Below are 25,287 nucleotides of genomic sequence, written 5' to 3'. Positions count from 1 at the left end.
CACCTTTATGATTTATTGGGAGCTGAAGCAGCTATATTTTAACAATAGCGGAGGTAAAATAAAGCGTAGATCAGAAGCGGAGAAAAGGGCGGGTTTCCGATGGCCGTTTTAGTGATATTGCTGGATTTCAGGGTCAGAGGAGTGTAGCATATTTTGGGGTATTTTATTTAGATGGTCATGCAGGTTCCGCCTATCGCCTAACGTCAAGCGTAGTACGGGCATGTGATGCGAAGGGATGAAAGTCATGTGACGAGAAGGGTATTACGAATTAATGTGGAAGTACGAGGAAAGGAAGACCGAGGAAAAGGTGGATGGACAGTGTGAGAGATGATATGAAACGAACGCAAGTGAATGGGACAAGGGCAAGCGAATGATGAGGTTTCCTTACGATGTTTTCCTTCGCCGAAAAGCTTCTGGTAATATAATTCGTAATCTATAAGATTGGAAAGAATTCCGCAGAAGTACAGTACCTAAGCATGAGATTTTAAATCCGACACATGGACCTAGAAATCCTATGCCAATATGTGATAGTAGGTAATCATTTTTCAGTGACTGTATGCGAACAATCTTCGCAATAAAAATCATTGCATATGTAGAAACGCATGTGTAGATTCCGCAACCAATCGTATCTATTGAGATCGTATAAAGATATCGTTTATGTCATACGCTTCCTGTATGGGAATCGTCTCATTTGGAGGAGGGTTCGCCACATCGCAATACTTGTTAGGTTTTTTCTGCTGTCGTGGAATGTAAGAGGATTTGGGACACTGGTAATTATGGTAACAGGCAAGATAACTGACGTGCCGTCGAAAATATTTCAATATTGAGAAATTTCCACTTGGAAAATGTTAGGAAACTTATCATATATTTGTATTGAAATCATAATTTGCCAATTCCAAAATGAAAGTTTTTTTTATTTCCTGTGAAATGTTCTTGAAATTGCCGAAATCTTCCCAACTTTTTGGAATCTTTCCACAACATGCACTTGCACGTCAAAAATCATTATTGAATTTTATTCATCAGTAATAAATAATAATGAATGGAAGCTGTTACTAGGCTAAAAAATTTAATACTTGCATCCAAAGTAAAAGAAGTAGTAAGAGGGTACGGGTCATGTCCAGATGTAGCTTTTTATTGAGAACAGAGTCATAAAGAAGTTAATAAAATTCACAGCTAGGGTCTATATATATATCTATAGTCAGTGTCAGTATTATGTACATATATGATATGTAGACAGGTAAATGTATTTGTATCTAACATGAGTTAATAAAAAAAAAGGTTACCCAAACCATTACTTACCGTTCGCCGTTATTGTCTTACGAAACCCTCATTGGCTAAACAAATCGATATCTGTACCCAAGGACCGTTCCAAGCACTTACAGAACACAGGCGATTTGATCACTCTGAAAAACCAGTGTAAGAGCTTTCTTCCATTAGACTTGGTTATTATGGAACTTGAGCTCAGGATTAACTGGATGGTATTATGTACACGAATCGCCCGCGCTGTAAACGAAAATATACAACCTGGGAATACAGAACGAGTACGTAAATACAAACGGAATCGGACGCGCTTAATGTTGCATGAGAACGTTTGAATCTAATGGGTTTTGTTTGGCAGTTAAGTGAATTTAGGTAGGTTTGGTGGTGTGACGTCAGAGCACCTATTATGGCCAGCTGCGACGGAAAACGGCATAAATATAAATACTCGTTACTGTTCGCACTGCGGAAAATTACGGGTGTATTTTTTTAGGAGTATGAAGGTAAAATGTTTTTAAGCGTATTTTTACGCGTATTCATAATCATGCCTTTTTACGTGTTGTTATCACAAATGCGTCATTTTTCCGTTTATTTAAAGACAAATAGAAGTTTACGTACTGTGGGCAAAGCCTTAAATATAGTTAAAATTCATAACGGAATATATAATAAAACACACGGGCATTAGTATATCAAGGTATTGATCAAAACTTTCGTATTTTTTTCACATTATTGTAACAAAGTCGATCGCGGATTTAATTTCGTCTAAAACATTAAATTTATCCCGACAGGCCGACATTCTAATTTTATTCACCGCTATATAAATCACGCACTATTTACTTCAGCAAACCAATCCACGCAAATCAATCACTATTCACTTCAGCAAAAATTACAAATAACAAAACACATTTTCATGCGACAAAGTTACCTCGTATTTCGGTAATCTATTGCATATTAAATCCTATAAAAGCGTATCGCCCGCCTTAAAAAGCTAGAAATTCCTCAAAAACAAAAGCAATCGCTCCATAAATCGTGGAGATTGCATCGGGCGTCCGATGTATCGCCTGTACAATTCACGAAACCACCAATCAGACCACAAGTGCAGGCCTCTGCGGTCGTAACAACTAAAGGTAATCTGGGCTCAGAGCTATGTTGGTACCTGGTGGTGTATTGTTTTGTGAAAATGTCGGGGCTTTTATTCCCAACTTATACTGGCCTCTCAGCGATCCAAATCAAGTCATACTTTTAGTTTTTATTTTTAACCGACTTCCAAATCTCAAAGAAGGAGGTTATCAATTCGGTTGTATTTTTTTTATTTTTATTTTTATTTTTTATTTTATGTTTGTTACTCCATATCTCCGTCATTACTGGACCGATTTTGAAAATTCTTTTTTTGATTGTATGTATATGCATACAGATTGGTCCCGTTTTGGTCAAAACCCAGTTCTGATGATGGGATCCATGAGGAATCGAGGGAACTCCTCAAATCTTAAAGGCATACATATAGTGATTTTTGTGTTTTTATCAACAAATCAAGCATATACATTCAGAAACGTGATATTTGATGAAGTGGAACTGCTGATGATGATCAGAACAGAACTCTTCAACGACGCATAGTTCACGTTTGGCGATTTGTCCTCTTCGTTATGTTTGTTAAGCAAGTTAAGTTTTTAAAACACATTTTTGTCAAGCTCGAGTTCTGATGATGGGATCCATGAGGAATCGAGGGAACTCCTCAAATCTTAAAGGCGTGCGTATAGAGATTTTTGTATTTTCATCAGAAAATCAAGCATTTTTATTAAAAACTGTCGCATTTGATGAAATGGAACTGCTGATGATGATCAGAACAGAACTCTTCAACGACCCATAGTTCACGTTTGGCGATTTGTCCTCTTCGTTATGTTTGTTAAGCAAGTTTAGTTTTTAAGCCACATTTCTGTCAAGCTCGAGTTCTGATGATGAGATCCATAAGGAATCGAGGGAACTCCTCAAATCTTAAAGGCATACATATAGTGATTGTTGTGTTTTAATCAACAAATTAAGCATATACATTTAAAAAGTAACATTTGAGGAAGTGTAACTGCTGATGATGACCAGAACGAAACTCTTTAACGACGCATAGCTCGCGTTTGGCGATTTTTCCTTTTCGTTATGTTTGTTAAGAAAGTTAGGTTTTTAAGCCATATTTATGTCAAGCTCAAGTTCTGAACATGGGATCCATGAGAAATCGAGGGAACTCCTCAAATCTTAAAGGCACACGTATAGAATTTTCTGTATTTTCATCATAAAATAAAGCATTAACATTAAAAACTGTCGCATTTGATGAACTGGAACTGCTGATGATGATCAGAACAGAACTCTTCAACGACGCATAGTACATGTTTGGTGATTTCGAATTTCGACTTTGACTTGGACTGGGACCCGGACTCGGATCCAGATCCGTCCTCGTACCCGGATCCGGTTCGGACCCGGACCCGGACCTGGACTCGGACTCGGACCTGGACTAGACCCGGACTCGGACCCGGACTCGGACACAGACCTTGACCCGGAAAACCACTATGATACCTAAACTAAACAAACTACTATGATTACCTACCATAAAATGTAGGTATAAAGTATGATGAGGCCAAACCCCTCCCGCTCACACCCCCGTACACCGCACCGCATGCGCCGTTAAGTGGGTTAGGTTAGGTTTGAACTGCTATCCTCACAGAACCGAACAAAAGTGGGTTAGGTTAGGTTAGAACTGCGAGCCTTACAGAAACGAAATGCTACTAGAAAAGTGGGTGGTTTTACCTCCTTTTCTACATAGCGCACCATCTACAATAATCTTTCACCGGGCCGCATAGAAGTCGGTTTTTTTTTTCTTAAAAATTATACATATCTCGAGTAGAATTAAGTAGTAAGAACATCGGAGATCATAAGTCAGTTTTAGCCTCTGTACTTGTAAAATACCAGTATCAGTTAACTCGGTAAGCGTGATGACGCTTATTATATGAATGAGTTGATTACGCTTCCGGACGCTCGATTTCCTATTTCGAGCCTGGAACTGGTCCGCTAGTTCGACGTTACATTTTAGATTGATCAAGCGCGTGAAGGGCACGCCACTCGTGGGTGCCTCGCTCGCGCTCCCATGCCTTGCTGTAATGACGAAGCCTGCATATTTGCTTGAGCATTCACTCGGTAAGCGATATGAATGCGCCGTGGTAATATCAAGCGCTTCGACCGATTACGCTTCCCGACGGTCGATTTCCTATTAGAGCCTGGAATTGGTCCGATAGTTTGAGGTTACATTTTGGATTGTTCAAGCGCGTGTAAGGCGCATATGCCTCACTCACGTCTCTCGTGCCTCGCTCGCGCTCCCATGCCTTGCTGTAATGACGAAGCCTGCACATTCGCTTGAGCATTCACTCGGTAAGCAATATGAATGCGCCGTGGTATCAAGCGCTTCAACCGATTACGCTTCCCGACGGTCGATTTCCTATATAGAGCCCGTAGTCATTGGTCCGCTAGTTTGAGGTTACATTTTGAATGGATCAAGCGCGTGTAGGGCGCATATGCCTCGCTAACGTCACTCGTGCCTCGCTCGCGCTCCCATGCCTCGCTGTAATACGAGGAAGCCTGCACATTCGCTTGACCATTCACTCGGTAAGCGATATGAATGCGCCGTGGTATCAAGCGTTTCGACCGATTACGCTTCCCGACGGTCGATTTCCTATTAGAGCCTGGAATTGGTCCGCTAGTTTGAGGTTACATTTTGGATGGACGGGATCCAGTTGGTCGTGTACGTGTAATAGACGTGGTTAAGATATATGTATTGCGAGCAGAGTAAACCGCATAAACTGAACTTTGAACTGAAAATAGCCGATGAAGTAAAAATATTGAACAAAAAAATTATAACGCGGTAATCGCCCAACCCTGGCGGTCATCGATTACGGCAAGAAACAAATAAAATAACGCAATATATATCTGAAAAACGAAGGTTGTCCTTATTTCCTTTGGCGGTCCTGATCTCGTATGCGATGCGGTCCGAAAGTAAGCGAAGAAAATATGCATGTGCCTATCAGAAAAATAGTTTGATTTGACACAAACGTAGGTATCTCGGATCTCTCAACGATATAGGTACCTACAGTCCTACACTCAAGAGCAACAAAAAAATTTTGTATCAAAATTTTACTACAAAGTGACCCAATTCAATCGCTCTAGTACCTTGTACACACAGTAATTGAAAACCCCGAAAATAATCACCCAGCTATCCTAAAATATTCTGTTCCAATCCCGATTCCATTCCACCGCGAGTCCGCCGGGACGCCATGGAAACCGATTTACCGTCACGTTCGGCCTCTAATTGTTTACAATCCCACATTGACGGGGGTCAGAATATGAACCTGGCCCCGTAGACAACATGCCAATCGCTAACGCTCCGTAGCGAACGAAACGCAACTGTCACTGTCACACTAATATGGAAGAGTGATAGAGAGACACAAAGCGATTCGATGGCGAAGCGATAGCGATCGTTACCTTGGCTAGGCCACCTAGGCATTTTGGATAGACAGACATTATTCAGTCAATAGCCCGTTATATCGATCCAAGGACATCTTGACTCTTACAACAGTAACCTAATTAACTGTTGTAAGAGTAATTTCAATTAATTTATTTATTTAACAATATAAGTAGGTACCTGCATAGTGTTTGAAATGACATGTCAATCATAAAATAGAGACAAGAAATTAATTTTAATTTATTAATCTTAGAATAAATTCAAAAGTGGAAAAAATACTGTCTTGGGTGAGACTTGAACTCACGGCCTCTGGATCGATACTCCAGCGCTCTGCCATCTGAGCCACCAAGACCTCATCCATAGCCAATAAATCTTCCAGGGATCCAGAGGCCGTGACTTCAAGTATCACCCAAGACAGTAATTTTTCCACTTTTAAATTTATTACAAGAAATTAAGTCTGTCAAAATATTATCAATTGATTATTGGGTGCCGATTGACCATTACCCATTTTTATTGATCGTTAGTTCACACAACAATTGAAAACCTACAAAACATCACCCGCTATCATAAAATATTCTATTTTTAATGCAGATAAAGAAAGATAAAATGGATTTCCTTTACTCTTTATAATTATCTTTTAATTATCTACATACTTAGCCGACATGGTCTTCCAGACAAATATACAGATAAAATAGTATGTAGGTACCTAATACTCCCAATACCTACCTATTTCGGCGCTTCAGAAGATTATCAGAAAATAAATAAAATAAATAAATAAATATTATAGGACATTATTACACAAATTGACTAAGCCCCACGGTAAGCTCAAGAAAGCTTGTGTTGTGGGTACTCAGCAACGATATATATAATGTACAAATACGAGTACTTAAATACATAGAAAACAACCATGACTCAGGAACAAAATATCTGTGCTCATCACACAAATAAATGCCCTTACTGGGATTCGAACCCAGGACCGCGGCTTCACAGGCAGGGTGACTACCCACTAGGCCAGACCGGTCGTCAAAAAGAAATCTGTCTTAGATATTCTGCGTATTTCAGAGGGTTATTTTATTATTGCCATAATAAAAAAAAACAATAAGTAAAAAACGAGAATTTCGTTCATAATCGATAACCGACTGAATAATTTCCTCGTCGGCTTTCATTGCCTGTCACGCTGTAACAAAGTTACTATTGCTGTTAACGCGATTATATCCGAATAGCATATCGACTCAATAAATATTCATCGCAGTATTCGCAGTTCATTTTCACAGAGAAATTGCGACGGACATTTAAAATGTTAATTAGCGTTACGATATTTTAATATTAAATTATTGGTGCCTTTTAACTGCCGTGTCTTTTAATGATTTTTATAACCGTAACAACTGTAATGCCTAATTATTTACGCGAGCATTAATAGAGTGCGTCGAAGCTAACTTCGCACAGACAGTGTGTATTAGTGGCACCAAAAATGCCAAATTCCTAAGGGCGTCCGCTAGATGGCGCGAGTGCACGGAGTGCGCACAGCGCACGCACGCATGCGGGAGCTAAGGTATGTTCGACTAAGATCGGACACCGGGTAAGATCGTATGATTCAAATTTCTGCCTGTTGCGGGGCTTTTTTTTAATGCTGGCAAGGTGATGCAATGCCCGGGACAAAACAGCGCATTGCATCACCTTGCCAGCATTGAAAAAAAGCCCCGCAACAGGCAGAAATTTGAATCATACGATCTTACCCGGTGTCCGATCTTAGTCGAACATACCTTATTGTTAGGTAAAAATGGTAAAATCCGTCGCAACGCGTCCGCGCCAGAAGGCTCATTTAGACGGTGCGAGAACTCGCATGCGAGTTTCATTACATTGCGTCATTTGATCGGTCGGCTGAATTGATGTAACCTCAATGGTCCGCAATGTAACTAAAATCGTATACGAGTTCGCTCGCCAGCTAAATGAGCCCTTAGCGTTGCTCATACTATCGTTAACCCGCTCAACCGCTCCGTGCAACCGCGCCAGCTAGCGGACGCCGTTAAGCCTTAACTACTTGTGAATAGAATGGAATCGGGATTAAAATAGAACAGCCATAAATGAAACAATCTTTCACAAGTCAAACGTCCACATAAGGCACCCAGCACACGTCCGCTCGCTAGTTAATCGTGCCCGTTACTCGCCGCTTGTTATGGTCATTTAGAGATCGTGTGCTGACTGCCTAATGTCAGAGATATGCAGTTTCAGTCAAATTGCGGCGGGAAATGTCTTCGTTGGCCTTATATTTTACCGGCACCGATATTTTTTACTTAGTGTACCTACTACATAATAAGTTATGATAGATTAAAAACAAAATATAACAAATGTTGGATTTCCAAAATTTGAAACTTTTTTTTCTTATCTGTCACTTATTTTTATTTTGGAGGATAACATTTCATAGTAGTTATTGTGCCACTTTCACACTCTGTGACTGAAAATTCTGTGCAGAGTTAGGGTGGAATACATCTGTCAGCATCGAGCCGCATTTTATTATATATGAGAAATCGCTCGTTAGTATGAAGATGCGTACGCATCGGAAAGCTGAAAGCATGCGTACGCATCTTCATACTAACGAGCAATTTCTCATATAAAAAATGCGGCTCGATGCTGACAGATGTGATTCCACCCTAACTACACTAGTCTTGAGCCGACAAAATAAAATTAAGCTCGGAAATCTAAACAAGTCGACCGAAATACTAGCTTGTTCTAATAGGTAGTTCCTGTTTGACTCGAAAGACGTAGTTCCAGTATTAAGCTAGCATCTATTATTTAACAACCCTAGAATAACGCTAGTCAATAATCACAGTGCCGACAACCCTGACAGGACGCGATTGGCTGCAGCAATACTTGCCAGGACTAGGCGCGCTGTGATTGGCTAAGCAGAATTAATTTGGGACTTAGGGCTGTCAATGTAAAGAAAATACCTAACTTGAGATGGTTTTGCTTTTCTGTAAGGCACACGGTCGTTTACAAATTATCAATTTATCTGTAAGTATAACAATTTTAACTCTACATTAATAATTGGCATACAGAAAAGTAAAAGTAAAGTGCTTAACACATTCAGTACCAGCGCGAGCTAACGCGCTACGAGCGTAGCCGATAACAAGGGAAAACCCGAACGTAGCGAAACGCGCCTACGAACAGAGAACCCGCCTCGAGGGTTGATGGCAATAAATGTGTTAAAATTAGCAGCAAGTTTTTTGTTGTCAATAATATCGAGATTAATTTTTCGTTTTATTTATTATACATGTCACACATTCGTTATACAATCAAGAACAATGAAAACAGGTACTGCATAGACGTTTTCGTAATGTGTGACCCGTAATCATTGTTTAGTGTATAAAAAATAAAACTTATAAAATTAGTAAAAGTTTCAAGAATGCGCAACTTCATAATGACGAGACAAAAGTTGCCAACTCGATAGTTTGTGGCATTGCTTAGACAGTTTCGTAAAATAGTTATTTATTACCAAAGTTGGCAACCCTGTTGGAGCCTGGAGCTAATTTAACTTCGGTTAAGCCACAAGACAGTCGAAGTAAAAAAGTTCTCGACTCCATATATCGGGGGATGACAATGTTTGAGTTCTTTACGAGTTGGGTTTTGATTAGGGACGCAATTTCGAATGTTCTGGTAAAGTTTCAAGATGTTTTTCATTTTAGCCTTCGGTCGCCCACTGCTGAGCATAGGCCTCTCTTCTTGTACGCCACTTGAAGATGTTACCAGACTTGAAAGTGGTCGTCCATTAATTACATCACACAGAATTTCAATTTTTAGACCTTTTTCATAGGAAAGAGATAGGTCTTCGATACGTACTGTCACACTTGTCATAACCCCCCCTCAGCTGTTGCTGTGACGTAATATATGGATGAACCACAAGAGAGAAAGCAGTCATTATTATTAAATCTACAATTTAAGAGTAAATGTTTCAATGGACTGGAATTATATGGACAGACCTCATTAGATTCTCGTATGCTATTTTATTTTTATTATCATTTTCTCTCTTAATGAATGTTTTAATTAGGTATACAGGATTTTGATTCTTGGAGACCATATACATCTCTAAGGATAATTTGATTGATGATATATTGTAATCTTTTAGTTATGATGACACTTAGAGTCATTTACATCTCTAATAATTTTAGATTACAGTTTGTGTATCTTTGTTTTTTTTTTCAATACTATTGTTATAGCGTTTTTTGTAATTCGGCATTTAGAGACTTTATACATCTCTATGTAATAGGTACTTTAGTTTGATTTGATATTTGCGGCTTAGTTGTATTTTATAATTTTTGATGTGTTTTTTTTTTGCTGTATGGAAATTCCACGTTGACGTGTAAAAGTGCCCTTGTGGCCTATTTGCTGAATAAATGTTGATGTTTGATGAATGTCGAGGCCAATTCCTAATTACTACTCTAATCATGTGTCTTAACAGCAAACCTTCAGGTAGGATCTTCCGCATTTTCACTACTTTGTAGCAAAACAATTAATAGTAATTAAAAAGGGCACAGCATTCTATAAATTGCTCGATTGAAAAACAAAACATAATTATAGGGGACAGACTTGATATAGCGTGCAATTAGTGTAGTTTTTTGCGAATGCGGGACAGTTTTTCTAGCAATATGCAAATAAGAAAGGAAGTACCTACAAAAGAGTGTTTTTTTGTGTGCCCGCCAACAGTTCCATGAAATAAACATTTCTTTATAACGGCCTCGGGTCTCGACATTCTAATGTACTTCGCCGGAATGAGGTTGAAGCTGGGTTGAAGTTCTAAGAAAAAAGTCCTAATGCTATTTAACAACAGCTGTGCTTGCTGCTGTCGCTAGCTCAAACGCATTTAAAAAAAAGAACGCTCTAAGTTTTTTAGGACGTCCGCTAGCTGGCGCGGTTGGTTGCACGGAGCGGGTGAGCGGGTTAACGAAAAATAGTATGAGCAACGAATACTGGCGCGGACGGGTGCGACGGATTTTACCTACAATTATGGCACCCGCGTGCGTGCGCCCGCTCCGTGCAGTGCGCCAGCAAGCGGGCGCCCTAACTTGGTACAGTTACATATATACAAGTTACAGATATACAATCATAATTGAAGAGCTCTGCTGAAGCTGCAGCGAAGCGGAATACTCGGGTAATAATAAACGAGCATAGAAATAGCTGCTCCGAAATGGTTTACCGCAACATCTATTCTGTTTGAGCATTAATTCTAGAATTATATTATTTCAAATACTATCCGTGTCTAGAGTAGTATTTCTTAGGTTTTGGTATAAGGAATCGTCTATATTTTCTGCTAACCGGTCCTTATGTTGTACACATAAACTTACACACATACACAAAGTACTTGCATCAGTCAGTAGTTTAATAGTTATTTGTTTTATAAGGGGGCAAAGTTGTTGTTTAACCGCTCGTGCTAATATTGATACCCGAGCAAGCGAAAGATTCTAAAATTAAACCACGAGCGTAGCGAGTGGTTCGAAAAATGGAATCTTCAGCGTTGCGAGGGTTTCAAAGCATGAGGGTTAAACAAAATTTGCCCCCGAGTCAAACACAAAATTTTTCATCACACCAACCCGAAGCAAATATTAGGTAAATGTAAAATATCAAACAAAATCAAACCAAATCAAATCCAAATGAATGTTATTAAATATTTATCATCCAAAATCATCATTTAAAAGTCAATTCTACCAGCAAACATAAGAAAACAACTCAAAATTTGCACTTGATTACTTTGCCTCACATGTGAATAAAATTCAATTTTGCTATCAGTTTTTGAAGTGCAAAGTAAGCCTTTCCGAGCTGGTGTGGTGAAAAATTCATTATTTACTTGTTACACGCCTTTATAACTGTATTTTATTTATTTAAGCGTATGGCGTAACATAGTCAGCAATATAATATAATTATGCTAACAGTATAACTTATTATAAGTCGACATCGAGGCTACGCAGCCAATCGATCGCGTCAGGTGTCAGATTGGTATAGAGGTCCTGATTTGATTTATAAGTTTGAAAATTGGTTTAAAAGCAAATTTAATTCCCATCACAACTCAAGAAAAAATATAGAAAGAAAGGCAGTAGATGTACTTGATCAAAAGTTCTTTGATACCAACTTATTACAAATACTTAATAGGAAAATAAAGGTAAAGAGCTACTATAAAATTCACGTAGCCTTTTATAGTACACAAAATGATCGGCAAAATGTATTCAAGTATTTTTTGCAAGCGCTTCTCAAAGTTACGATCCTCTTTAAGCTTTATTACACGGTTAAGCTTATAAACTTGAATTTTATCCCCGAGAAGAAACGATTGGGATGCGTAAGGCGTCTAGGGTCTTTTTTGAGGGCTTTAAATACGGTTCTTTTGAAAATGTAATATTACTTCAGCGAATTTTCTACTTATTGTGATAGGAAAGAATTATAAAGGGTCGGATTAGAACTGAATACTTATTTCAGCTTATGACATTTATGTAATGCCTCAGAAATTCTAAATACAACTTGTTATTTAATCAAGCTTATAACACTGGGAAAGCATTAGTCTGCGAGTTAAATAATTACTTATAAAGAAAAGAAAGCTCTCGCAATAGTTTGTATGGAGTCATTAGGATGAATAAGAACAAGATATTGTTGAAGAGTTAGGTACTATCAAATACTACATATCTGTATACATCCCTGAAATTTATATTGTATTCAATTACTTTTAGTAGTACATTTAATAACTTGTCAAGTGAAAGAGACAAAACATATTCCAGACAAATAATTTACACAAGTTTGTAAGACAAGAGCTTCGTATTAATTAAGGAATATCACTATATCTACTTGAATAATACAGTAAGGTAGGCAAAATAGGTCACAAGTATCAAAAACAGTAATAACCCCGATTAAGTATACTACTGTTTTAATTAATCATTGTAATATTTACGTATACTTTGTATGACTTGTCAAAAGTGCTTATTAATTCATTATTAAGCCTACTTGAATAAATTATTTTTGAATTTAATTGAATACTTAGCTTAGGGAACAAATCAAATAATTTTATTAAATATTTCTGATTGCAATACACTAAAGAAAAATTTACCACGTCCTCCAGTAGCTAAGGCCGGATTCGACCCGGCGTCTTCAGCTTACGCGGCTAACGCCCTAAACCTGGCTTCCCGGCTAAAAACGTACGTACAATAAGCTGCAGAGATAACTGGCCCCCTGCGTCGAAATTTGTTTGCAGGGGGTCAGTTATCTCTGCAGCTTACTGTACATATCTGTACGTATAGTTAATATTTCCTATTAACTACCCTGATTATCATATTTGAACAAGCAAAACTATCCGTCCACTCCAGTATAGGTAATCTGTATAGTTGACGAACTGAGTTCAATAAACCACTTAGCGAAGTCATAACCTCGCCGGCGTTGTCGGTTAAATGATCAGTGCTCCCGAGCATAATTCCGTGCCCCAATTCCTAAGGTGGAGTCGTAATCCGATTTGCTGGGCCCAAGTTGCCGCATTTACATAAACTTTGAGAAGCTTTGAGATAACTATCACGTTTTGGGTTGACGATGAGGATTTTGTTTTGGATCTTTTTCGTGGTCATGGAAAATGACATGTTTTCGGATGACAAATGTGAAGAACACTATTGTTTTGCATGTCCTATTAATTATGTACAGTCAGCAACAGAAGTTGCTAAGCGGGCCAGGTGTTCAAAATGATATTGACCCGACTTTATTGTTAAGTAAGAGAATAAGACTGTGAAGGTAATTTAGAACACCTCTCTACTTTAAGATAGTAACTAACTATCAAGTTTTTTGTTGCCAATAGCAGTTTGAATACTTTGAACCTGAACGGTCATAGAAACTGACATGTTTTTATTTGATGTTTTGTCTTTTTCATGTCAGCAACTATTTGTTGCAGGGGCACTAAGCTAAAGGTTCGTCACACAGGCGCGTTTTCCGGGCGGGGCGTGAGCGGGGCGCGCCGCGTTTACATATAAAACGCTCACGCCCCGCCCGGAAAACGCGCCTGTGTGGCGGAAGGACGGAACCTTAGTTTCGCTAACTGTATAATCGTTTACGAACCAGAAAACTGGAATTTGAAACGGAATAAAACTAACGACTCCAGTTTATTAAACGTGGAAGAAATACATTTAAATATATTTACGAGAAATCATCTCAAATATCTTTGGGTCCCTGAAATACTTAAGTAAAAAATCATTTTTACAAATCCTCCACTGAATGGAGATCAGGGATCAATTTATGAGCTATAAGATATCTAGTTTATATACCTAGTTAGGTCTTAGTTTATTCAGCCCCAATCTAACTGAAACGGTAATCTTTCCGAGCCTTTAGAATACGGATGAACACAACTTGTGAGTGGTTTTGGCACAGTATGACTGGTGTAAACAGTACCACGACTACTTCGGTTTTTTTATTTATTTAGAACACAAACAGTCACATGTAGTGTACTTAAGAAACAGACCTGGAGGTTCAGCATACATAATAACCGCAGAAAGAAAAAGAAATTATTAATTATTACTTAAATTATATTTACCAGTCTTCAAAACAAACAGTATTGTGTGACATATATAATTATAAATAGCTTATAAATAGGTTTATAAATAGCTTATCAGTTATCACATTCACAGCCAGTGACCAGAGGGGCTACCGCGTAAACCGAAATTCGCAATTGCTGGGATCTTTCTCTTTTACTCTAATGAAGGCGTAATTACAGTGACAGAGAAAAATGCCCGCAATTTGCGGACTTCGATTTTCGCGGCTATAGCCCTGCCGGTTCTGTGCGCAGGCGCTTCTCGCTACAGTTTTTCCTGAGTTATGGGCTACGCTCGTAGCGCGTAGCTCGCGGTAGCAGTGAATTGTGTTAACTTACAGACCAATTAGAATGGACACTGACATCATATCATTTGGTTATCACGCGTTTCGCTCGCGCCAATACACGTTAGGACAAGTACGAGCGAAATGCAAGATAACTAATAGAAATCATTAGATATCATTTTTATGTCAGTGTACGTTTGAATTGGCTTTTATGGCACATACAAATAACAGATGTGTGCGGTTGTCTCTAAAATTAAAGGAAGATAGGCGAATATTAGTAATAATAATGGTATAAATAAAATTTTATCAGCATGTCCACTGTCCACTTCTGATAACACTAGAAGAGATAAATCGTAGTCATCTGTAGCGCCTCAGTAGGTAAAATATTCTACAGGGTGCCCGGTAATTAGTGGATAACCTTCTAACCACCGACAGAGCACCTTAGGCTGGTCCAGAAAATGCACTTATAGGTCTAGTAAAAGTTTCGTGGTTTTCGAGATAATCGAAATTTTAATGGCTAGCTCCAATTAAAAAAGACAGAAAAGTTCGATTATCTCGAAAACCACGAAACTTTTACTAGACCTATAAGGGCATTTTCTGGACCAGCCTAAGGTGCTCTGTCGATGTCGGTGGTTAGAAGGTTATCCACTAATTACCGGGCACCCTGTATAACAACTGTCAATAAATGAAACACCGCAACGTTTTTTTGTATGAGTGTGCAATAAAACGCATTGGTTTATGAAATAGACACATCAGACGAAATCTTAAATACCAACTTGGGTTTACATTTTTTCCTCAAAAAAGTCAAGCTACTGTCTATCATGTTCCCACTGCAACTCAGTCGAGTATGTAAACTTTGCACAAACTAATTTAAAAGTCATAAAGTTGTTTTGAATATTTAAGACGGTGTTGGAGACAGTGTATATGTTGTACGTACCCTAACGTTTACTCGAGGCTGGGTGACGTCCTTGCTAGATACAGTACTATCACAGACTTGAATTATTGATCCATTTAGGGTTCAAGCTATAATATTTTTCAAACTCGAAGGGTAGGATGTAGGATGACACCTGTCATCTCCACATAATTTATAACCTAAAAATGTCAAATCTCGCAAAATTGTATTGAAATGACATGTGTCATTCTACCCTTCGCGTTTGAAAATAGTTATTTGTACAACAAGAGATCAAAGTTTGATATTTCTTCGAGTGCCTATTTTGAGTCCCGTGCAAGCGAAAGATTCTATAATAGATTCACGAGCGTAGCGAGTGAATCTAATTTAGAATCTTGAGCGTAGTAAGGGACTCAAAAGCGCACGAGATGTAAATAACTTTGATCTCGTGTAGTACACAACATTTTTCACCTCAGCAGTGAGAACATATTAGAGAACCCGAAAAATGTATTCCTTCTTCATCACTTACCTCTATTCACTCATGTTTTCTTAAGATATACCAACAATTAAATTTTCGCCTCAGCAGCTCGAACAAGGGTACTTTGCTACTTAAAAACAGTGAGCAAAATCGCATTTTGCTCACTGAGTGAGCAAAATCGCATTTTGCTCATTTTGTCTCACTCAGTGAGCAAAATGCGATTTTGCTCACTGTTTTTAAGTAGCAAAGTACCCTTGTTCGAGCTGCTGAGGTGAAAACATTATAGTTTGGTTGGTTGCAAGAATAATTCCTTACTGACTTTCTATGAACTATGAAAAACTATGCGTCCGAAAGTTTTATGCGATTCACACATGGCTACTCGATCTGCTTTTATTTGGTGTTATCGATTCAATATATTTTTCACACCACCTATTCGGAAAAGAGCTTTTTCTTCCCTGCTAGGAGGGATCAAAGTGGCACTTTTCCTCCCTGCTAGGAGGGATCAAAGTGGCACTTTTCCTCCCTGCTAGGAGGGATCAAAGTAACACTTTTCTGTTCTAGCACACTATTTTTACATTTTTTTGCACATTATTTTTTGAGCTTAAATAATCTGTTTAAGCATCAGATTGTGTCATCATTAAGATTTTTTTATTTTCCTCATAGTTGATGTGAAATATATTTATCTATGTCGTGGTATTTGATCCTTTGGAAGCCAAGACGTTAAGTAAGTTTCATGAGTTATTCTGCCCGGGTGGGCTCGCTTGTGACAAGCATGTTAGCGTATACATTTGTGATATTTTTGTGTTTGACACAATGCACTTCTAACTGTCACCAAACTTATTTTTTGACAATGAATTATATATACTTTTAAAGCGAAGGTCAAATATATTTCTTATATTCGCGTTTTATTACGTTATCGTTACGTTAAATTTAAACTAGGCCACAAACTTCCAGGCTCTGTATATGTATGCACACATGTTGTGATATAAGACATATCCTTTACAAACATTAATCTTCCGTATTCTTGGGAGCACCGTACGTTGGAGATGAGAAGATAAGTAAATATCAATACTCTCAGATTTCTTATACGTAAACAAGGTAAACAAAGCGATCTTGTATGTTTTTACGATTTTGTTACACTAGAGAATGTGCAAATACGAGATTGTCTTAATACTTTGACCACCTTTCTAATTACAATAGTACGTCTATTACTATTAAGCTTTGCTAAAAGGGAATAAGTAGTGCTTACTAAGCTAAAAAAAATATCTGCCATGCCAGTTATATGGAGTCAGTGCCGAAAGAGAAGAGTCGTGGGATATAAGGGACCCAATCCATTCTGACTCTTCTCTTTCCGCACTGACTTTAACCATCAGTTCTTGGTGCTACGTTCACAACACGTCCCTTTTTCTGGTGTCCCTAAGTCTTGAGAGGGTTAGGATCTTTTTAATAATAAATAAAAAGAAAACTTAAAATAATAAACCATCCAAATCAAATAATATGTAATCAAAATACCTTAGCAAATCCTCTTTAAACCAGACCATATATTCTTCTTCTTCATTCGTCTATAGACCGTCGCAAAATACGCCATACCGCAAAACATGGTCGTCAAAGAGAGAAGAAAGCAATCATTCACTGCTGTCATCAAAGTATTCAGAGCTACGTAGATCACCATTACAATGATGTGGAACCTCAAATACCACTTGTGGACCTTGAAAATAGGGGAGTGTCTTTTGGCGAAGGTGATGACCAGAATTGACGCTGCCACGATCAGCTGAAGGTATAGGATTGCCAATATAGCTTCTATTATGTATTTTGTGAAATTTTCTGTGCTCCCGAAATCTGTGTAATCTAAAAAAAAACATTATTCTCTGAATAAAGTGCTTTTACTAAGCGGCTACTACACAACTGGAGATTAAGTATTGAGGTTCTTCTAAAAATTAAGAAGCGCAACATTTGGCATCCTAGGAGTTGTGTGTATAGGCTATGGTAATCGCTTACCATCAGGCAGGGTGTTCCGCCAGGAAACTCTACAGTTTAATTTTCAGGTTGTAAGGTAATCAATTATCATCAATTGACAATCAAGCACTACTTATTAGTTTTCTGTATTGTTTGACACTGTAAAATAGTATTAACAGTAGTCTAAACTGCTGCAAAGCAACGCCCATATCGTCTCACAGTGACTGCTAAAAAGAAGTCCAGGAGAGCTGGAGTAACCCTAGCTCTGGTGATATGGAGACTCTTGGTGTGAGCTTGGTGGGAGACTGAGGTATCGGAGCGGCCAAGGTTCTCACAAATATCTGAACACGCCTCTATTGTCATGACGTTGAGTGCGTGTTCAGATATTTTGAGCACCTCGGGCGCTCCGATGTATCTGATGGCGACTGTACCATAGAACAACTACTAACCCAACTCCGCAGACATTACGAGCAGTAACGCCGTAAACATGACCATAGGAAACACGGCGGACAACGCAACCCAGTAGAAGGATCGTTTCAAAGCCACACAGTATTCACATGTTATTTCCGAAGAATCCTCTATAAAAATCGCCATAGCAAAATTTGTATAACACTGACAGATGACAATTACCTTTTTTAATGACGCCTTTGTCTCTGCCTTGGAACTTTTTTTGACTAAAGCCCGTCACAGACGGAGCGATAATATATCGGCAGATACCGTAAGATACGGCATCTTACGATAATCTTTTACGTACTGTAGTTGGTCAAACCAATTTGTCAGTAAATAAAAACACATAATACTATAGGTACTCATCCTTTTCTTTTGGGTGCTAGTACTAGTGTAAGACAAAGATAGTATGATTCTCTCTGCCTGTGTTTGAAATGAGACATGCAGTCCTTTGACAAACTATATTTGACAGAGTCCACACACGAAGCTGTAATATATATTTTGGTATCTTACGATGTCTATCGAAAACCATCTTAAGCTACCTTAAGATGTTATAGCTCGGTATATTACGATATATTTTGGTATATTTCGTATCTCTCACAGAGGGCGATGTATATTTTAGTATCGTTGGCGTGTGTGGTGCTTAGCGATACTCTAAGATATCTGTCGGTATCTTACGGTATCTGCCGATATATTATCGCTCCGTCTGTGACGGTCTTAATGGAGCCATAATGAAGCTCATTAACATGGAATTGGGCCGGTCGTTGCATATTCATTTTTAAACAAATTAGCGATATTCATTCGTTCTTTTGAATATCGAGATAATTAAAAATTTGTATTATTGTTGGGGAATTTTGGAGTTGAATATACTGAAATAAGTATCTCTCATTCATAAAATATTAAAATAGGACCAAGCTAACTATGCATGGTATTTGCAGTGATAAAGTGTGGCCATTTCATTATTATTGTAAAATTTTTAATGAAACCCTCTCACTTTGTTCTATTCAAATCGCTCCAAAGTTAGCATAGACGGACTCAATGTAATGTACAATACTGAGACAGATTCTATAATGTAAATACATGCACCTTATAAAACAAAGTCCCTTTCGCGATAAACTCAAAAACTACTGGAACGGATTTTCATGCTGTTTTCACCTATCCTCCTAAGGCCCAGCCATACAAACGAAACATCCAAAATTTGCCACTGAAATTTGAACCTAAATTGTAGGAAATAGAGTTGATTTCGCGCTGTTTCTGAATCGGTACTATAAGTAGGACCACAGAACAAGTAGAATGGCGATGCGAGCAGGGTACGTGTCGCCGCCGGTTATGAGCAAACACTCGCATGCTAGGCCTAGTACTCGCCCGCGCTGACCGAAAAACGTGAACATGCCTTTTGCGCCACAATAACGTTCAGATTAAGAAGCCAGACATCAAATCTGTCTAAAGGAGCCGTATCCATTCACCAGGCACACAAGTTTTTACTACCGTTGCGCGAGAAATGTGGAAATGTGGAGAGGAACGAGCGGCGACACCGGTTCCGATACTAACTGCGCGCGATAGCCGTTCTAACCTCTTTAATATGACACTGATTTAAACTTTCACGATTATTACACATTATTAAATTATACAGCGGGACTTAATCGCGTATCTAAGTTTTAAGATTTACCTCCGACGTTTCGAGGACGGCGTTGTCCCCGTGGTCTCGGAGAAGACTGGCTTAAGTTCTTTAATATGCTCTGTGAGTAGGACCTTGGGCCTTAATAGGAGGCTATCAATAGAGTGATACTTGTGGAAGGTTTCGGTGTATAATTTGTTAAGGTCTTGAGCCGGGGCGGCTCGTTAGTATACCTACTATTAATTCCATAAACTAGGTAGGTAGCATCTAAAGTGAAAACCGAAATGTCCGCGAACTATTCGATCAACTGTCGGGTGACCGCGGGCCGGCGGTGGCGGTTACATAGGACTGCGAGGAATTGTACTGAATTCCGATTCCGTGTAATTTGTCTTCGTAATATAATACTATTTACATTCAAGACTACACTACTACTACTGTATATAACGGAGGAAGTCGTTGTCGTAAAATCTTTTGATTAAGTTACTATTACTACTTCAGTAGCAAAGTTGTATCAAACAAAGTAGGTACGAATGTACAACACACGATGGCAGACGTAAATAAATAAATAAATATTATGTGTAGGACATTATTACAAAAATTTACTAAGTCCCATGGTAAGCTCAATAAAGCTTGTGTTTTGGTTACAGACAACGATGTAATATATAATAATACATACGAGTATATAAATACTTAAATACATAGAAAACACCCATGACTCAGGAACAAATATCCGTGCTCATCATACGAATAAATGCTCTTAAATACCCGGATTTGAACCCAGGACCATCAACTTTTCTAATTTTTTAAGTGTCGGTTATGGATGGTACGTATTTCATACTTCTGGAAAGACTAGGAAACCATTTTTTAGTCGGATGGCTTAGCTAAAAAGCTGCGTGGAAATGTGCTGGATTTCGTCATTTGTCATTTGTCTGCGTAATAAAATACTCAACTCAAGATGCAGCACCAAAATCAAATTAGTACCGTTCGTAGCAACTTTAGCATTCTACTCCAAAACACACGCAGATCACATAATATCCGGATTTTATGACAATCAAATATCCGGATTTATGTTAAATCGATACCGCGGTATGATGTACATTGTACACAGTCGTAAAGTTTATTTTATAGGGTACGGACAGTAATGGCAGAAAGCTTGTTAGGCCAAATTTCGTTTAAGTTTTTTTTTATGATATAGCTGGGAAACCGTCGCCCATAGACACCTGCAAAACCAGAGGCGCTGCAAGTGCGATGCCGGCCCTTAAGATGAAGTACCTACGCTCTTTTCTTGAAGGTCGTCCTTGGCTGTGCGCGGCAGGATGTACGGGAAATGTCCCCACCTACACCAGTACATACACGTATTTAAAAAAAAATTTAAGTAATTGTCACACATACAAACAGCAACACTCTGTCCATCGGTGGACCTTATGCCTTTTGTAATAAAGTTTACGAACTGTCAGTTAACAATGTTAACAGTGTGGGCGATGGTAGAGTCAGCAGCAGAAGTTGCGAAGCGGGCGAGATGTTTAAAATGACTTTGACACGCTCTTCTTCTCTTAACAATAAAGTCAAGATCATTTTGAACACCTGGCCTGCTTAGAAACTTCTGCTGCTGACTGTACGCATTTGTAAATTTTAAAAACCCAGTGATTAGTCAATTAATTATATCTAATCATACCCATCATGGGAGATGTAATTTGAAGATAACTGAAATCTACTAAATACATAATTAGCAGATCACGCATTCTAGGGGGCATAATTTACTCACAGATAGTGAGTTCCTATATGGATAAATTAATTAATTCGATATCGATACTTTTTTCTAATACTAGTGATCGCACCCAGCTTGGTTATTATACTCGTATTATTTGTAAGTTACGGAGTCGATGATAAAATTTATAAAGTTTACACATATTATAATAAGTTTGTATGATCGCTAGGTTAGAAGTTAGAACAAATGATGATGAGTGAAGTTCCAAGAATCCCCTTAAAATAAAGAAGAAAATGTACCTAGTTATACTTGGTCAAACCAATTTGTCAGTAAATAAGAACAAAAAATCTATACCCATCCTTTTCTTTTGGGTGCTAGTACTAGTGTAAGACAAAGACAGTATGATTCTCTCAGTCTATGTTTGAAATGAGACTGTCCTTTGACAAACTATACTATTTCGTTTCTTGTTAAAACTTTCAATACAAATTATATTTTTACAAACAGAACTTGGAGCGATCACTTGGTGTTAAATGCGTTCTTGAAATCCACCTTGACAATTCACTATCCTTTAATAATAAAGATAAAGATCTTCAATATATCAGTTAAATATCTTGCGATGATAAACTCATCAGATAAAGCCTAAATAAATACGTCGAATTAAAAACAAGCGTTGCCAATTTGCACACTAAATGTAAACAAAATGGAGGCGCGAGTTCTGTTCGTGATGTTGCTTGGGGTGATGTCGGTGTCTGCGCAGACTGATGTCGTGGAGAGTAGGAATAATAGATTTGTAAGTTTAGTGCTTTGCAATACAAGTGTTAGAAATATTAAATAGGTATTCACAATTGAATAATTTTACGGTTTAGACTCACTTGTTTTAAGTCATTCGCGCGACATGTTTCGGAGACCCTAGCGTCTCCTTTCTCAAGCACTAACAGTGCGAGCAGCGTTCACGACGACGGAGTCTAAACCGTAAAATTATTCAATCTTAGTATCACTAGACTTATATCGACCGGGATATGAACCGTGAATACCTTTTGTATTGCCGGTCGATATAAGTCTAGTGAAACTAACCGTGAATCATTCAAAACTGTCAATGTTAGTATATTAGTTATTTCTGATAAATTCCCGTGCTCTTCCTATTTTATTTGGCTTATTTGGGACGTTACACCTTGTGACAATAATTTCATAAGTTTAGTTGAAGACTTCCGACTCTTCCGAGTTCCTGACTGTTATTTCATTGGGATATTTTCTGGTCTGGTCAGCAAGCCGAAAATGTATGCAATGCAGCTCGGAATATCTTTAAGCGGACATACCTATTCTACCGATTGTCTAACATCTAGCACCCATTTTAATCTTACCAGACGTACACGGTTTGTGAATTCCTTACAATCAAAATATAATTTTTCTTGTACTTAATTCAGTTCCAACATGAACCCCTCTGTTCAGATCGAAAGAATAAAGTGGCAAGGTTATCCCGCCGAGCTCCATCAGGTGACCACAAAAGACGGCTATGTCCTGAGCTTGCACCGCATACCCCATGGGAGAGACGGGTCTCCAGGACCGAGGCCCGTTGTTTTCGTGATGCATGGTCTCATGAGCGCCTCTAGCCATTTCGTGTATATGGACCCTGAATATGCCATTGGTAAGTGCCCCAATAAAAATACTGTGATAGAAGGCCGTAATCGCGATCACGCCAAGATAATTCGAGGAACGCCTATCCTTCTAGAACCTACAGCCTAGTAAAGGATGGAACAGTCAACATTTGTTAAGTGGTGCACTGGAAATATAGGTAGTAAAAGAAAACTAAAAAACAGAGTGCTAAAAACGGATGAAATGTCTTTAGGTGCCAGATTTTGTGCAGTTCATTTTATAATTTAAAATCATAACCCTCCTTTTGCGTTGCCGTAGTCGTGTAAAAAGTACCTAGTTACCTTCTTAAATGATCAACAGTGTAATGGTACTTATTCCAGCATACAACCTAGCTGACGCCGGCTACGACGTGTGGATGGGCAACCAGCGCGGCAACAGATATTCCCGGCAACACATCTCTCTCAACCCTGATGACTCCAAAGAGAAGTTGGAATTCTTCGACTACAGCTGGGAAGACGTCGGTACTATCGACCTCCCAGCGATGATAGACTACGCACTTGCGTTCACCGGCCAGGAGAAGTTGCACTACATCGGGCACTCCCAGGGAGGGACAGTCTTCTTAGTCCTATCTTCGATGAACCCTGAGTATAGTAATAAGAAGATTGCGAGCGCTCATCTGTTGGCCGGTGTTGGATATATGGAGAATTTCCCCTCCGCACGTTTGAGAAGGCTCTCTGATTTTGGAAGCATTATACACGTGAGTATTTCAGTTGAAATCCTTATAAGCGAAAACACACAAGTAGGTCGCTACTCGTGGGTTTAATTATTTAATTAATAGTGTTTAATTAAAATGGAAATAATCTGTCTGATAAGGTAGGTAATAAAAACGAAAGAGGCGACACTACTACTGTGAATGCAAAATGCGTATAATATTCTGCGTGTTTCTGTCTACTGTTTGACGGTTTTGGCGCACGCATAAATTACAGCAAGAAAGTTATTTAAAAAAATCAATGTTTCCAGACTTGGGGTACTCGCCTAGGAATAGTGGAAATATCGTCCGACGCTTTAAGACGGTCCGAGAAACAGACAATCGAACAAAATGGAGTCGTCGATTACTGCGCTGGAGATGAGGAGTACAAGGCTTTCTGTGAAACGATCGGAGTACCTTATTTAATGGTGGGTTTGATTTTGTATGATACTTATGAATCCATTTTTGAATTTAATGATTATTTCTTCTTTTTGGGAACCTTTTGCATTTACCGAAAGTTACATGAAGAGACCTAATACGCTCTTCAACCCCTTGATATTTGTTTAAAGCTTTTGCCGCCAAAAGCACTCTTGATTTTTGTTTAAAACTTAAATTATAAATGTATGAAGTTGCCGTCAACATAGGTATTAAATAGGTACAAATACGAGTAGCTAATACCCTATTCAATAAGCAATCGATAAAACTATCTTGAGATAAAATATATTATGGAGGCGGTACGGTCTGCAGTATTTTTTCCCGATTGCTTCCTCGCAACTGCACCAATCTCAAAGATTTCGCCTCGTCAAAGCTTTTAGTTTAGTTTTTATTTTCAGGGTGACCGTCTAACCTTACCCGTCATGCCTGAAATGGGCGGTTGCTCGCTCAAGCAGTTAGCCCACTTCGGCCAAAACATCAAAGACGGACTGTTCAGACGTTGGGACTACGGCCCGTTGACCAACCTTCGAGTCTACCGATCCCTCACCCCACCATCATTCGATCTCAGCAAAATCACCGTTAATGTAACCATGCACTATTCGCTTAGCGATTCCGTCTTACACGAGATAGATGTCCTAGCAATGGCCGCTGTGATGTCCAATACAAAAGTCAGGAAAATCGAGAAAGATACGTTTAAGCATGAGGATTATATTTTCGCAAAAGACTCTAAGGAATTGGTGAACGATTACATAATTGAGGCATTAAACCAGTTTTGAGTGTAATCTAATTTAATTTGATTTGTTTTTATTTTTGGAAGAAAAGTACATACCTAAT

At 38.6% G+C, this 25,287-nt stretch overlaps 2 protein-coding genes across 3 annotated transcripts in view; one reads left to right on the top strand and one right to left on the bottom strand.

Annotated features, from left to right (window-relative positions):
* LOC134647345 (syndecan) overlaps positions 1–25,287 on the bottom strand; it is a 518,229-nt gene that overhangs the window by 189,355 nt on the left and 303,587 nt on the right. The gene's annotated exons all lie outside the window — the stretch shown is intronic.
* On the top strand, positions 22,384–25,243 carry LOC134647664 (lipase 3-like). The gene is made up of 5 exons (XM_063502020.1): positions 22,384–22,467; positions 23,127–23,322; positions 23,651–24,027; positions 24,291–24,446; positions 24,852–25,243. The coding sequence occupies exons 1-5, from the start codon at positions 22,402–22,404 to the stop codon at positions 25,227–25,229; spliced, it is 1,173 nt and encodes a 390-aa protein (XP_063358090.1). The 5' UTR covers positions 22,384–22,401; the 3' UTR covers positions 25,230–25,243.

The sequence above is a fragment of the Cydia amplana genome, chromosome 4 (assembly GCF_948474715.1).
Source record: "Cydia amplana chromosome 4, ilCydAmpl1.1, whole genome shotgun sequence".
In the NCBI taxonomy this organism is placed as follows: Eukaryota; Metazoa; Arthropoda; class Insecta; order Lepidoptera; family Tortricidae; genus Cydia; species Cydia amplana.
This window is presented reverse-complemented; position numbering and strand designations above follow the sequence as displayed.

Excerpts from the sequence above, each read along its gene's own strand:
- LOC134647664 (XM_063502020.1), top strand. The coding sequence starts at position 22,402 with ATGTTGCTTGGGGTGATGTCGGTGTCTGCGCAGACTGATGTCGTGGAG. Across the intron at positions 22,468-23,126 it reads AGAGTAGGAATAATAGATTT|ATCGAAAGAATAAAGTGGCA; the intron begins GTAAGTTTAGTG and ends CCCTCTGTTCAG. Across the intron at positions 24,028-24,290 it reads ATTTTGGAAGCATTATACAC|ACTTGGGGTACTCGCCTAGG; the intron begins GTGAGTATTTCA and ends CAATGTTTCCAG.